The sequence below is a fragment of the Neolamprologus multifasciatus genome, chromosome 2, assembly GCF_963576455.1.
Source record: "Neolamprologus multifasciatus chromosome 2, fNeoMul1.2, whole genome shotgun sequence".
In the NCBI taxonomy this organism is placed as follows: domain Eukaryota; kingdom Metazoa; phylum Chordata; class Actinopteri; order Cichliformes; family Cichlidae; genus Neolamprologus; species Neolamprologus multifasciatus.
In genome coordinates this window covers 11,764,714-11,778,440 of record NC_140440.1, presented here as the reverse complement: position 1 = coordinate 11,778,440, position 13,727 = coordinate 11,764,714, and the positions used below count along the sequence as shown (strand labels likewise).

Here is a 13,727-nt window from a genome sequence, read left to right as displayed (position 1 = left end):
GTTATTACATTAATGCATGTAAGGTGAACTAGCAAACATCATCATAGTTACATGCGGCTGTCTTCTTGTTTGATGGCAGATACTCCCTTCACCCTGGCCAAAAAGGCTAAAATGACCAAAGAAAAGAAAAAGTGGGAAACAGCTGAACATGAGAGGTTTTTGGACAAAGTTTGTGTTTTTTCCATTGTTTAAGCACTGCTTCCAGCCAAGAGTGATACCATATATGCCCCATAGCTGCAGAAAAGGCTAACATTGTTATCTTTTTACAAAAAAACAGCTGAACACGAGAGGTTATTGGACAAAATGTGTGTTCTCCATTCTTTAAGCACCGGTTCGAGCACCGTTTCACAAGTACCGGTTTGGTACTGGTATCAGATAAAACCTAAACGATACCCATCCCTATTCTTCACACACTAAGGTTAATTATGGAGTTCCACAGGGTTCTTTGCTAGGACCAGTTCTGTTTACTTTATACATGTATAGTATACACTTTCCCTGCTATGCAGATGATACCACGCTCTATCTTTCCCTGAAGCCAGATGACACACTAATCAGTTAAACCGCACGAAGCTGCAAGTTTTATTAAAGACATAAAGACCTGGACCTCCAATTTCCTGCTCCTAAATTCAGATATATCTTAGATCTTAGAAATATGGTATCTAAGCAGATACTTAACTCTGGATGGCATTACTTTAGCCTCCAGTAACACTGTGAGGAATCTTGGACCTGTTTTTGACTAGGATATGCATTTCAATGTGCATATTAAACAAATATGTAGGACTGAATTAAACTGAACTGCGTCTCAGTCACTCACCGTGCTCCTCAATGTAGTCGACAATATCTTTTACTAGTGCAGGAACCTCATGGCCGCTGATTGTGTGTGTGTGTGTCACATCCTCCAGAGGAACACCAAAAACCCGTGTGGTGCTGGCTGAGCTCCCGCCCTCATTGCCTGGCAACGGAGACACGCTCTTCCTCATGGCCTGCTCCTCCTCCTCCTCACCACAACCCCGCCAAGACCTCACGTCTTATAAAGGAAGAAATGGATGAGTTTAGACATAATGTGAGAGAAAGACAGAATGCAGCCTGGCTTAAAAAAAAAAAATCTTCGTCCTTGATCATGCCGGCTTATAGATACCAAGAATATTAATTAAAGGCGCCAGTAAACAGTCATGCAGCACATACAGGACTGTCTGGCTTTACTAACTGTTAAGTGTCAGTGAGTGGGAGGGGGCAGGGCCACAGCTACAGCGTAGTGACCTGCAAAGGGATTTTGTAAAAAGAGGGTAGGTGGGGGAGTAGGACATCTTATGTCAGTTTTGTTTACAGTCTTCCAAAGACTGCATAATCAATTTACCAATAAATTTTATCCTATAACTAATGTTGCATGACAAATTGCTTTGTTTGCTTCCTGCAGTCTTATATTATGTGTTCTGTCGTCCTCTGTAGCTTCTTTAGAGGTGATGACATTCAGGATGGGATGAAAATCAATGCAAAATAAGCAAATGAAAAGTCTGATATTGACGTTGGTTGTTTGGTGAGTAATCTAAATGCAAACATCGACAGATGGTGTCCAGTCCACTCATCACTGGGGGAGGAACATCAGTTTATCAGAAATGTAATCTCAATTTGTTCCAGTGAAACTAATCTCACAGTATTATGTAACTAATGATAGCGGTCGTTTAAATGTAAGCAAGTAATCTGGCCTTATTTACAATAATGACATACAATGCAATATAAATATAAATGACATACAATATGAGTTAGGGCTGTTCGATATAACGATATATATCGGATGACGATATAAAAACGTCTATTGTTTCATTTTACGCTATCGTTTGTTTCGTGGTGTCGCAAAATAAACTGTTTACGGCAATATTTTTTCATGGTTTTGATGGTCGCTGTAGTGGCTACATTAATTTCTTAAAGTTCTCTCTTTCTCTTATATTTAATATAACCACACTACGGACGGACAAGCGGCTGTTTTTATGCGTTGTCGTTAGCAACAACGACGGTAACAGCATCGCGTGTCCGCTTGTTTATGTTCCACATAAACCTTTCACAATAAAGCTCAAGATCCTGTTGAGACTTTTCAAAATAAACTGACTCACGTGAAAGAGCAGATTATTTACGGATGAGAAGTAAAAAAGAGCCGCCAGGTGCTAGAAAATAAACCTTAGACTCAAACGTTAGAACAGGCTTTTCCCCGCAGCACGCCGTGTAATAAATACTCACAAAGAAAACGGCGGCCGTTACAACTTATGTCTAAAAATGTATCGTTTCATGCATCGGTTAAAACACTCGACTCCAGCTACATGATGCGCAGCTGGAAACACTTCACACAAGTCGAGCTGCCCGAGATTCACAGAATTTACAGAAAATGTTACATTTTTGTGATTTATATCGTTATCGTACGATAGATGTCTTATATCGGGATATGAGATTTTGGTCATATCGCACAGCCCTAATATATATATATATATATATATATAAAAACATTTTTTAAATATTACAAAGAATGCATTGAACGTACGTAGATAAAGCTACATATATTCAGTTCTCTTTTACTCTCTTGATATCCAGTTTGTTTTACAATATCAACAACTACTATGTTTAAGCCTACTTTAACAGATTGTTCGCATTATTAAGTGGATACCTTCATAACATGTACCAATGGCTGCTTATTTTACAGCCCTTGGCAGAGTTCATCGGTTGTAGCTAATTAATTCTTGGCTGTAGGATGATGTGCTCTTTGTATCCTCACATCTGGGCTCTTTATAGCACCAAGAATCATAAAGATAATAAAATGAAATATAAGAAATAGTTTATAAGAAAGTGTGACAATGAGACATTATGATAAACTCGCTTTGGCAAGTTTACCACACTGTTGACTGTATTACATAAGTTCCAAACTGCTTAAAAAAAATCCCGATGTGCATCTGTGCATTAGTGATGTGCGATACCACTGATTTCCTTTCCGATCCAATACCAAGTAATATTCAGGGTGGTATCGATGATACTGATCCGATACTTTGTACAAAAACTTATTTTATTTATTGTATCTCCAATTATAGCGTCATAATGATTACAGGACATCAGAGTACTTGTTTCCAACAATGACGGCAGCTGCTTAGTTTTAATATTACTCTTATTTCTCTTTCTGGGTCGCAAAAAAACGTAACATATTTTCAGGTGAGAACGTAGCTGTGTAAACCTCAAATATCTGAGCCGACCGACACATCGTCTTCAAACCCCCACGGTCTTTCGCTACTTGGGTTAAACATGATATACAAGTCACTTTGATAACTTAAAATGTTATTGTTTGGCTTTTTCAGTGTTTTATTTGTTCCTGAGTAAATCGGTTTGGCTGAGATTAAAGTTATTAGATTAGATTAAATGTAACTTTATTAATCCCTCAGGACGGTTCCTCCGGGGTTTTCACACAGCTGAATAAACGTCAAACATAAAACTAATTAAACAAAGTGTGAGACGGATGAGAGTTTACGTCAGCGCCCAGTTATATTTTAGATAGCAAGGAGCAGCCGGCAGTTTCACTCCACCGAGGGAGCTCGTGACGTACTACCCGGCTTTCTCGACCACGAAGGCCAGGTCCTCAGGTGGAAGCAGCCTCTGAATTTGGACACCCCCGCTGTTTCCGGACATTTAACGTATTTCATCCAATAAATAAACACTATAAAATGTATTTATCCCCCCAACAGCCTTTTTGAATGTCTCCCTAGTGTGGCCACAACACCTCACGTTTTTGCCACATGTATCGCAAACCACGTCTCAGTTTTTGTGGAGGTAAAATAGGTTCGCACATGACTCCAGTTACGCTCCGCCATTGTTGTGAGTGCGCGCGCCAAGGGGCTGTGAGACATTTATACAGCCGTATTTCGCACATGACTATGAAAGGCGGAAGAGGAAGTAGTTCCTTTGAATGTAGACAATCAGAATGTTATAGTTTCTTTCCACTGTGTTCCTGTTAATGAAAAACTACAAATTTACTCTAAATTACTAAAATATCGATATTTTAATGTGAGAATCGATTCTAGAACATAAATGATTGGTATCGGAGGAATCGATATTTCAGGATCGATCCGCACATCACTACTGTGCATCTGATCTGTGATCATGGCTTAGAAATGCACCGAGTCTATTTTCCCCTTCAATTACGGATGTGGCTCGGTAAGTGTTGCGTGTTTGTGTGCACTCACCGTGTAGCAGTGAAAGTGTGTTCTATCCTCTCCTCCCCTGGCCAGTAAACCACTGAACCATCTATGGCTGCTTCAGGTTGTGGCAGAAGATGAGCCGGTAGTTCCTCATTGACAGACCGCTAATCCCTCGAACAGGATTCCCTTCTAGCTACACTGAGAAGAGAACGAGGAAAAGAAAAAAGATGGAGGCGAAAAGAACAGGAGATAATGGCAGAAGAAGACAGGATAAGGACGGAGACAAAAAAGATGTAACGTTTTAATTAACCAATCGCAGGTGTGTTGAAAAACACAATTAGCTACTTCATGTAATAACAATGGGTTTCATGTGGGCTATAGTTTTCCACTTCCTGTTTCTATTCTCAGGCTTTATATTCATACGCTGCATGTTCATGGTTATTTAGTGATGAAAGATGCATTGGGCCCAATACCAAAACTGGAATCGCAGCAATAAAAACCCACAACAGCGAGTTTCAGTTTTCCCTTCTCTTCTTCTAGGCTACGTCCACACGTACACAGGTATTTTTGAAAAAGGAGATTTTCCATTTTCGTTTTAAAAAATAATCCCGTCCACACGTAAAGGCAGAAATGAAGGAAAACTAGGAACATGCCAAAGCAGCAGGTGGCGCTATATTCCTAACCGTGCAGAAATGTTGGCCAATCAGAAGTCTAGAAGCCTCGGTGGGAAATAGTAAACAAAGCTGGGGCATAGAAGCAGAACCGAGTCGTATGTGTGGAGGGACAGTAACTGTGTGTGTGTATGTAAGCATTTAAACACTGCAGAGACAATTAACAGTAACAGTATTGTAGAAATTCATTTCACCAAAACAATAACGTGGCGCACAGTGTGACGTCAAAAAAGGCGCACACCTTTGACGCTGCGTTTTCTCCGTTTTTCTCGTCCACACGTAAATGCAAAAACTGAGTTTTCAAAAATATCCTCCCTGGCCGGAGTTTTTAAAAAATCTCCGTTTTCAGTGACCAAAAACGCCGTTTACGTGTGGACGAAAGGTGCAAACGCATAGAAAAATCTGTGTTTTCAAAAATACCCGGGTACGTGTGGACGTAGCCCTAGTTTTTCTATGCTCCAATCCCATTTTCTTTTCATCTTTTTTCATTAAAATCCTTTCTTTCCTGTTTCTTCACTCCCCATTCTGTTTTTCTCTTTGCTCGCTAATGAAATCTTCAAGGTTTGAGATATCGGGCTGTCTAAAAGTCAGCTGGAGAGCTGAATACAATAATTAAACCCATAAAGATTGTTCTGGAAAGCTGTGCCATAGTGTCTTACAGACCTGTGCCTGCCCATATGCACAAAGAGTCCCATTTAATGTCTATATTAGGTGTGTTCCTATTGACTTCCTGCCCCTTTAGAGTGTGCATGTGTGTCTCAATACTGCCATTGAATGAATGTGAACTATTATTTGCCCAGACATGACATGGTTGCATGCTAGAATACGTGCAAAATGAGATCTAGCTGATGAGTGTATGCGTCTGAAAGTATATTAGGAGGAAAATTTTACTTTTGATTAACTGGTCAGTATGGAAATATGTACCACAAACTGTATTTTATGTTGATGAAGCAAAGGAAAGGCAGGTAGACCCATTTAGGCTCCAGACTCAATAAAACAGTGTATAAATGCACTTTTCCATTTCACTCCTTTCTTCCCTATCTTATTCACAGTTTTGGCTGTGTGTTACACCACCCACCTGGCCTACTTGGATTCAACAGTTCTACAATAAGAGAAGCGCAGTAGTAGAGATAAACAGGAACAGAAATAGGCACGACAGGAAAATACTTACAGATAAAAGATTTGCCTCTCTTTGCAAAAACAGTAAGATTTCAAAATGACAAAAGTACCTAAATCTCCTAAACAGTCGTCTGGATCAAGTAAGTAAGACCATCAAATGGAGCCAGTTACAAACCTTTTTAAGAGCCTTGGCAACAACCATATGGAAATAAAGCCCTGTGCCATGTTATGAAAGCTATAAACTCTGAAAGCTACAATCTCAAATCAGGAAAACCATGAAAAAACTCCAGTGCACTGACTTAAGCACTAACGATAAAATGAGCTCTTTGCCATTTTTGGTTAATATAAAACCTAAATCAACCATCGGATTACTTGGGATCGTATTTCTGGGTTTTGTGGGACTGAAACAGAGTTTGCATATTATAATTGTCAGGCACAGCCAAGTTTCCTCGTTATAAACAATGTGTGATTACATGTGCTATGTTGTGATGAAGAAAAGAACTGCAATAAACAGAAACAACTGTTTTCAAGTTTGGTTTTTAAGGCAGCACACATAATTATTGTCTCTTGTACCATATGGTCTGTTTGGGGACTAAAGTTTTACTTACTCTCCTATCTGCCATTGTTTGAGTACCAGTGTTCCCATCTTACTGAACTGTTGTCTGAGTGATATTTAATAACAAAGCTTTCCCACTGACTACATAGGATATTTTACTTAAGGGGCGATCATGGCTCAAGAGTTGGGCGTTCGTCTTGTAATCGGAAGGTTGCTGGTTCGAGCCCCGGCTCCGACAGTCTCGGTCGTTGTGTCCTTGGGCAAGACACTTCACCCGTTGCCTACTGGTGGTGGTCAGAGGGCCCGGTGGCGCCAGTGTCCAGCAGCCTCGCCTCTGTCAGTGCGCCCCAGGGTGGCTGTGGCTACACTGTAGCCTGCTGTAGCCTGCTGCCAGTGTGTGAATGTGTGTGTGAATGGGTGAATGATTGTGTATAGTGTAAAGCGCTTTGGGGTCCTTAGGACCAAGTAAAGCGCTATACAAATACAGACCATTTACCATTTTACCATTTAAGTTCATCAAACTGACTTTTCAGTACCCTTGTGTTTGCTCACAGTTATTACTAATAAAGAGATTCTTTAGCCTCCAGTTTTTCTAAGGCCAACTGAACTGGCATTGCTAAGCCTCTTTAAAAGCCAGAGTAAATCCCACTGTTGCAGCTAAAACTCTTGTACTGGGTCAGAGCCCACAAGCTACACAGCTTTGTTCCCGGAAAACAAAGTCATTATGCAAGCCCTAACTACTGTTTCTGAATATTGTTAGATGGTTATTAATTCACCAGGCTGAAAGCTTTAATAGCAGAACCAAAAGCTTGACATTAACAGGCAGGTTCAAAACACTGGAGCAATGTCAGACAGAGGAACAGACAGATGAGGACAATCTCTAACCAAGAGATTAGACAACCAACTAAACCAAAGCCTTGCCTGCTATGAAAATTGACTTTAAAGGATCTCTGCAGTGTTTGGTCAACAATAGAACTGATTTGTATGCTTCTATCTGATTGTCTTAAACCCATATACATTTACAACGTCCTTCTAAACAATAAGGGGCATTGTTGAACATGATAAATTTTAAGTGCTTGAGGAGAGAAAAATAAACCTGAATAAGAACGAGGAAGGAAGGTGTTCAAAGAAAAAGACACACACCCAGAAAGGTGTACACAGAGACGCACGGCTAAACAATAAGACGGTAAAAAGCCATGAGCTCACACATTTCAATTGGGAGGGACCGTGTGGTCCAATAAAGAACCGGAATGCATATGAATTGGGAACAGGCATATTCTTATTGTTTCCCTCGCATCAGCTGCGATAGAGGATGAAATGACTTGATGATGCCAAAACATCATACTGTTTTGGCATCTAATAAACCTCCAGACGTATGGCTATGGCTCTGCTAGTCTTCTGGCATTTTCCAATTGTACTTTATTGTCTCACTAGAATAAACACGGTCAGTTGGTGTGCTAAAGAAAGCACAGAAGATAAGCTAAATTAACCAGCGGTCCCCAACCCCCGGGCCGGTACTAGTCCATGAGTCGTTTGGTACCGGGCCGCGAGAGTTGAGGCTCAGGTGTGAAATGTATAGTTTTCAGGGTTTTTATCGGTTTTCAGCGTTATTTTGTTATCGTTTTTATCGTTTACTCGGTTTTCCTGGGTCTTTTCACATATGTTATGAATAAATCTTCTTTTTTTTGGTACCGGTACTAGTTTTATTTTGTTGTATTTATCCGCGACACCTTAAAGGTCGGTCCATGAAAATATTGTCGGGCATAAACCGGTCCGTGGCGCAAAAAAGGTTGGAGACCGCTGAAATTAACTGTTTCACCCTCTGAAAGTCAAACACTGCTAATGAAAAGACTTGGTTAATGTTTGACTATGAGGATTTCTGGTTATTGAGCTTCAGGTGCAGAAGGAACAGAAACAAATTTGAAATGAATCACTTATGATCAGAACTTTCAAAGTAAAATACGAGTTTGCAGAAACTAAGTTAAGGTGGCAAGATTTTTTTTTCCAGGGACTATATTCACAACTAATCGTGTGATTTGAGTCAGTTCAACTACACCTGCCGGGAGAATCAGATTCTGGATCGTGACTCTATCCTTGCCATGTGACTTGTATCACATTTCAGTATGGCAGCACCTGTGTTCACATAGATATGAAACCTGAACAGAAAGGTTCCACAATATGACTATGACCACACAGTTCACTGACATGGTCCAAGTGATAACAGCAGCAAAAAAAAGAGGAAAAAACTATGAGAACAAAAGACTTGTTAAGTTGAACCTCTGATGTGCAAAACAGTGTCTTTTCCATTAAAACAGAGTCCATGACCACAATGAAAATGAAATATTCACAGGGCATTATAAATAAATCAGCAAATTCTCCCCAACGCGCACCATGGTGTGAAATCTACTGAATAAAAAGAGATCAGAGTGGTTCAATTCTGCAGTCTGTGATTAGTTGTCAAACTATCATGGTCCAACTAAATGAGGGAAGTACAAGGTGACAAAAAGAAGGTTGGAGGAAGTAGGTGGGCCAGGAATTCTCTTCATAAGAACAAACCCAGAAACTGCTACTGTTTCCTGCATTTCATACAGATTGACTTCCTGAATTCAAAATGGTTTTGTTTGCTCTTCAGAAGATTATATATAGACTTTGTCAAAATCTGAAGAATTAAAAAGGCTTCATTCTCATACAAAAGATATATTCAATCTAAAAAACAAAAAACCCCAACTCATTCTCTCAATTAAACATAATAGTGTTTTAATTGTCACTTAAAACAAAGTGCCTGGAAGTTTTTTAGCATTTATATTAAACCAAAAACTAAAAAAGAGAGAAGCCCTTTGTTGTGCCCTGGCGGCCCACCTGGTAGAGTAACTGCACCTTGCATTAAGGATCAGTAGGCCTTACTGCAGTGCCCCAAGTTCAACTCCAGCCTTTGCTTCTGTCTCCCTTTCAAGGTAATGATGAAAGATGAGTTTCCTGTGAATTCGTGTAACAGTTTATTGGAACTTGGGTGTCTACGTGACTCAACTGCCTCACATATCTATTCCGAATTTCTTGAACCTTGCCCCTGAACAATTCTTGCCAAGTATATTACTTAATCACATTAAAGAAAAAAAAAAGAAACTAAAGTAAATATTTTGATACAATAAAACCCTGTCTTAAAACTTAGTAAGACCTAAGACATAACATAAGACAAAAGGTAAATAACAGAAAACTACATAAAACTGTGATACATACATGCAAAGAAAAAAAGTCTTCAGGAAAGAGATTTTCATTCTCTTTTCTGAAAGTCTTAAAAGGTAAACGTGAGAAGAAACACGAATCCCCTAAACTTTATCAACTTTTATGGTCTGCCATAAAACCATTATTATGGCCTCATATTTCCACACACCTACTGTGTTGGGTGTGTTGGACTCAAGTCATTTCTTACATGTATCCATTGATTGTTAAGTCTTTAGTTAAGTCGATAGTGTTGGAATGACCCACGCCAACCCCACCCCCAAAAAAAGGTCTGTCACTGAAGTAATGAAGATGACACGTCACTTTAAGCACTCATCAAATGTATCAGGCATTGGTATTTATCATTCAGGGTGTGTATACTTAAACATTTTCTGTGCCATCTGATTTGCAATCTGAGTTACTGAGCACAAAGTGGCGGCTTTTAAATTAAGACTCATTTACTCAGATTCTACTTACAACATGTCACCTCACAGAAATAGTTTTAACTTTCTACTACCTTGAGCCCAGTTAGCCATTCGTAATGTTTAACTAATTTGCAAGAACCTGAATAACACGAAGCATATCAAAAACCTGCTAAGCACAGTTAGTGATTATGTTGATCCCAGCAGCTAAGGTGTTTTTACATTACACACAGCTGTATCAGTCTCAGTATACAAAACATTAACAGATAGGGCTTCGAAAAATAAACAGTTTGCATGTGAGAGCCCGTAAAAGAAAGCACGAACACAAAGACAGGAAAAACAACAGCTATTAAAGCATATATAAATCAAAAACATAAGGGTGGTGTGAAAGCTGACCTAAAACCTGTATGTTCACATTTTAAGCTGTCTGGTATTAGTGCCAAGTCTTTTCATTTGCCTTGTCGCACTAAGCCACCCTAACAATACACCCTGTCCCAGCAAAAGGAGGTTGTTGTAATGTTGTAATAACTTCCTTGTTTTCTTCTTCTTTGTCTTCTTCTTCGTCTTCTTCTATCTGTACATTTTAGTGACATGCTTTTAGCAGATAATGTTCACTATCCACCAGACTTACTTCTAAATGGGCAAAATGCATGAATGGCAGCAACAGAGAGCAGGGATTTTGGTGAGGAATAAATACTCTGTCATTTAGATTCTCGCTGCAAGAATTTGATACTTAACATTATTATTATTTGTTTTATTCTCAATTTATACAATTTAAGATAAATATTAAGTAATTTAAAACAATATATACAAAGATAGCACTATCCTTTGTGTTAAAAAGCCTAAAGGTTGAACAGCATCTAATGAGTTATTACATACTGTTCATGGCAAGTGTATAAAGCAACAGAATAGAAGGATTACATATAAATAGATGTTAATATAAATAAATACATTTTCCCACTAAGACTCAAGTAGATACTACTATACTCTATCTAGCTTAATCTGTAGATTAGTTTTAGAGTTGAAGAGTATTATTTAGCATTCAGTCATTTATTAGTACAAAATCAAATATTTTGCGGATAGTTAACATTTTTAATTTTAGGTTAAAGTTTTATTTTATTTTACAACTTTGAAATTATAGTCTATTTCTTGGAGGCAGACAGCAGCAGGTCAAGTCAGGCTGAGAGTCTAAGATACAGACAGATGGGCAAGTAAAGAAGGAGTAGAGTTATAGAGAATAAAAGAACATCATAAAGAGAATGGCTGAAAGAATAAGAAGAGGAAAAGCACAAGGGAAAAATTGAGTAGTGTATCCACACAAAGACGGCAAATCATTTTTACAATTTGTTTGTGTTTTATTTTTCTTATGCCAAATGAGGAAAACTGGCAATTATCTTGCTCAAACAGAATCCAGTTTGCGTGCAGAAACACTAATGAAGTCACAGAAAAAAGGGCAAGTGAGGTAAGGAGACGATCAGGAGGAAACAAAAGGCAGTAAAGCTGGTGTTTGCCCTTGAATCATCAGCAGCAGCAGCAGCAGCTCACTGGCCTAGCCTAGTTTAGCTGCTCCTGTGATAAATTAATAAGCACATGTCTTTGGGGGACATCTTCTTTTCAGGCCTTGTTATCTTTTTCCCTCGAGAAACATTCACAATCTTCCTGTTAATTATTTTGAAGATGCAGGGGACATTAACAAAAATAACCATTTCAACACATATTTTTATACTATTTCATGCAACACGTACTTTAAAAACTAGTTTGGCTGTCAAATGTTGGTTAGCTTGATTTTCTTTGAAGCTAGAGAATCTGACGAATATGACAGATCAAGGGGGTGAACAGAGCTAAATCTTGTTTCATGTAACCAGCCTATGCAGCACGCATCATATCATTCTGGACAGTCATTTAGAAAATGCAACCTACAGACATTTTTGGAAACTGTAACAGAAATTTTCTGATACTTTATACTGACATTTTATGGATAAACAACCATCTGATTTATGAAGGTCTTTGAATTAATTTGTCTTAAAATTTCATAGGACTCATGTGCCTTTCAAGGGAAACAGTAAAAAAACAAACAAAACAAAACAACAACCTTTCTTTGCTTCCCAGAAGGGCTTTGACATTGAAAAAAGCTCTAACGCCTACAGTGGAAACACAAGTGCAGCTCTGTGCAGCCAATGTGGGAGTGGAGGGAAAAGCAGCATTTTGTTTGGGACATTTGCATAAAGTTTGACTGGTTGCCATCTGGGTAAACAGACATGCAGAATTTATTTTTTTAACACTTTACCAATAACCCAAATCAGATTTTTCTTAAACTAAAGAAATGGTTATGGTCATATTTAATTAAATATAACCATCTTAAAAAAGGTAATTTGCACACAGACTGTGCAATCTCCCAAAGAAGTCTATTATACAGTACACATAGTGTATATTACTGTCTAAGCATTGGCTATATACTGTGGCTTTACTGTCACGAATTATGTCTGGATGACAGTAGGCCATCACTATCATTCAGCAATGTTGCATAAAAGATAAAAGGGACTTTTGATAGTGTATTATCAACTTTTAGTGCAGCCTCTTTATCACGCCAATCCCAATAGAGCTATTATGTAGTTGAAGATTTTTTTTGTTTAGAGGCCTTATATCATAAACGTTTAATTATTTCCCTAGAGCTAGAGCCAACACTAATTTATCCTTAGAAAACGAAGTAATAATAAACCAGTGGTTTTTGATCAAACGATAGCATCTACAGCAACAAAGTCATGTGGAGCTGGCACATCTAAAGTAATTACCCTCTATCAAGAAATATTATGCAAAGGATTATGAACAAGAACATTAATTACTGTAAAATTGGGGTTTTAAGTCAGCAGATCTATTTCAAACTTGTACTGTAAAGTAACTGCAGTTGTCATTTTAACATTCAGGTGTGGTTCACACTAAATTCAGCAGGTGTATAATCTGTGGATAGGTTTTGTATGGTGATATAGATCTCATGTCTTGTATGCATATTATGTATGTAATCGGTTATTTTATTTTTTTGATGGTACTGATATCTATTAAATACATAGTAAATTCGATTGCTATGTCTTTCTTTTTTCTTAGTTGCCATGGTGACAAAATATGCACCACTGGTGTGAAGTACACTTCCTACTGATGTACACGACCTACAAATTTGAAAGTAAATGTTTTGTTTCCAGAGCTTCCATATACCTCAACACACTCATTTTAGTTCACCATCAAAGCATTACAGATTAGGTGGTAGCCCGACCTTAGCAGAGCTTGGAGGACTTACTGGGCCCAGCCTCCTTTGAGGCAATGACTTTGAGCTTTATTGATTTAGCATCGATTGTATCACCTCTTTCTCTCACTCGTTCTCGCATTGATGGAAATTTCCAAATGTCTGCACTCCAACTTTGGGCCAGTACCCTGCCAGTATTTTACTTCACCGTTGCCTTTGTACATTGTGCATGTCTGGCATCTCTGTGAAAGCAGTGACAGTGCAATGGGAAAGTCAAACTCAAACAATGAGGAAGCCTGTTGTCTAGTATCACAGAATGAATATCCTTTG

At 38.5% G+C, this 13,727-nt stretch overlaps 1 protein-coding gene across 5 annotated transcripts in view; it reads right to left on the bottom strand.

Annotated features, from left to right (window-relative positions):
• fam13b (family with sequence similarity 13 member B) overlaps window positions 1–13,727 on the bottom strand; it is a 75,300-nt gene that overhangs the window by 53,887 nt on the left and 7,686 nt on the right. For 4 of the 5 annotated variants that reach the window (XM_085176440.1, XM_085176458.1, XM_085176473.1 and 1 more), the window contains exons 2-3: window positions 4,218–4,370; window positions 815–1,027 (exon numbers count right to left, since the gene is read on the bottom strand). In XM_085176440.1, coding sequence (XP_085032566.1) covers window positions 815–980 — 166 coding nt within the window. In that variant the 5' untranslated portion in view covers window positions 981–1,027; window positions 4,218–4,370. The remainder of the gene's footprint in view (window positions 1–814; window positions 1,028–4,217; window positions 4,371–13,727) is intronic. The other variant, XM_085176450.1, reaches the window with a different exon arrangement.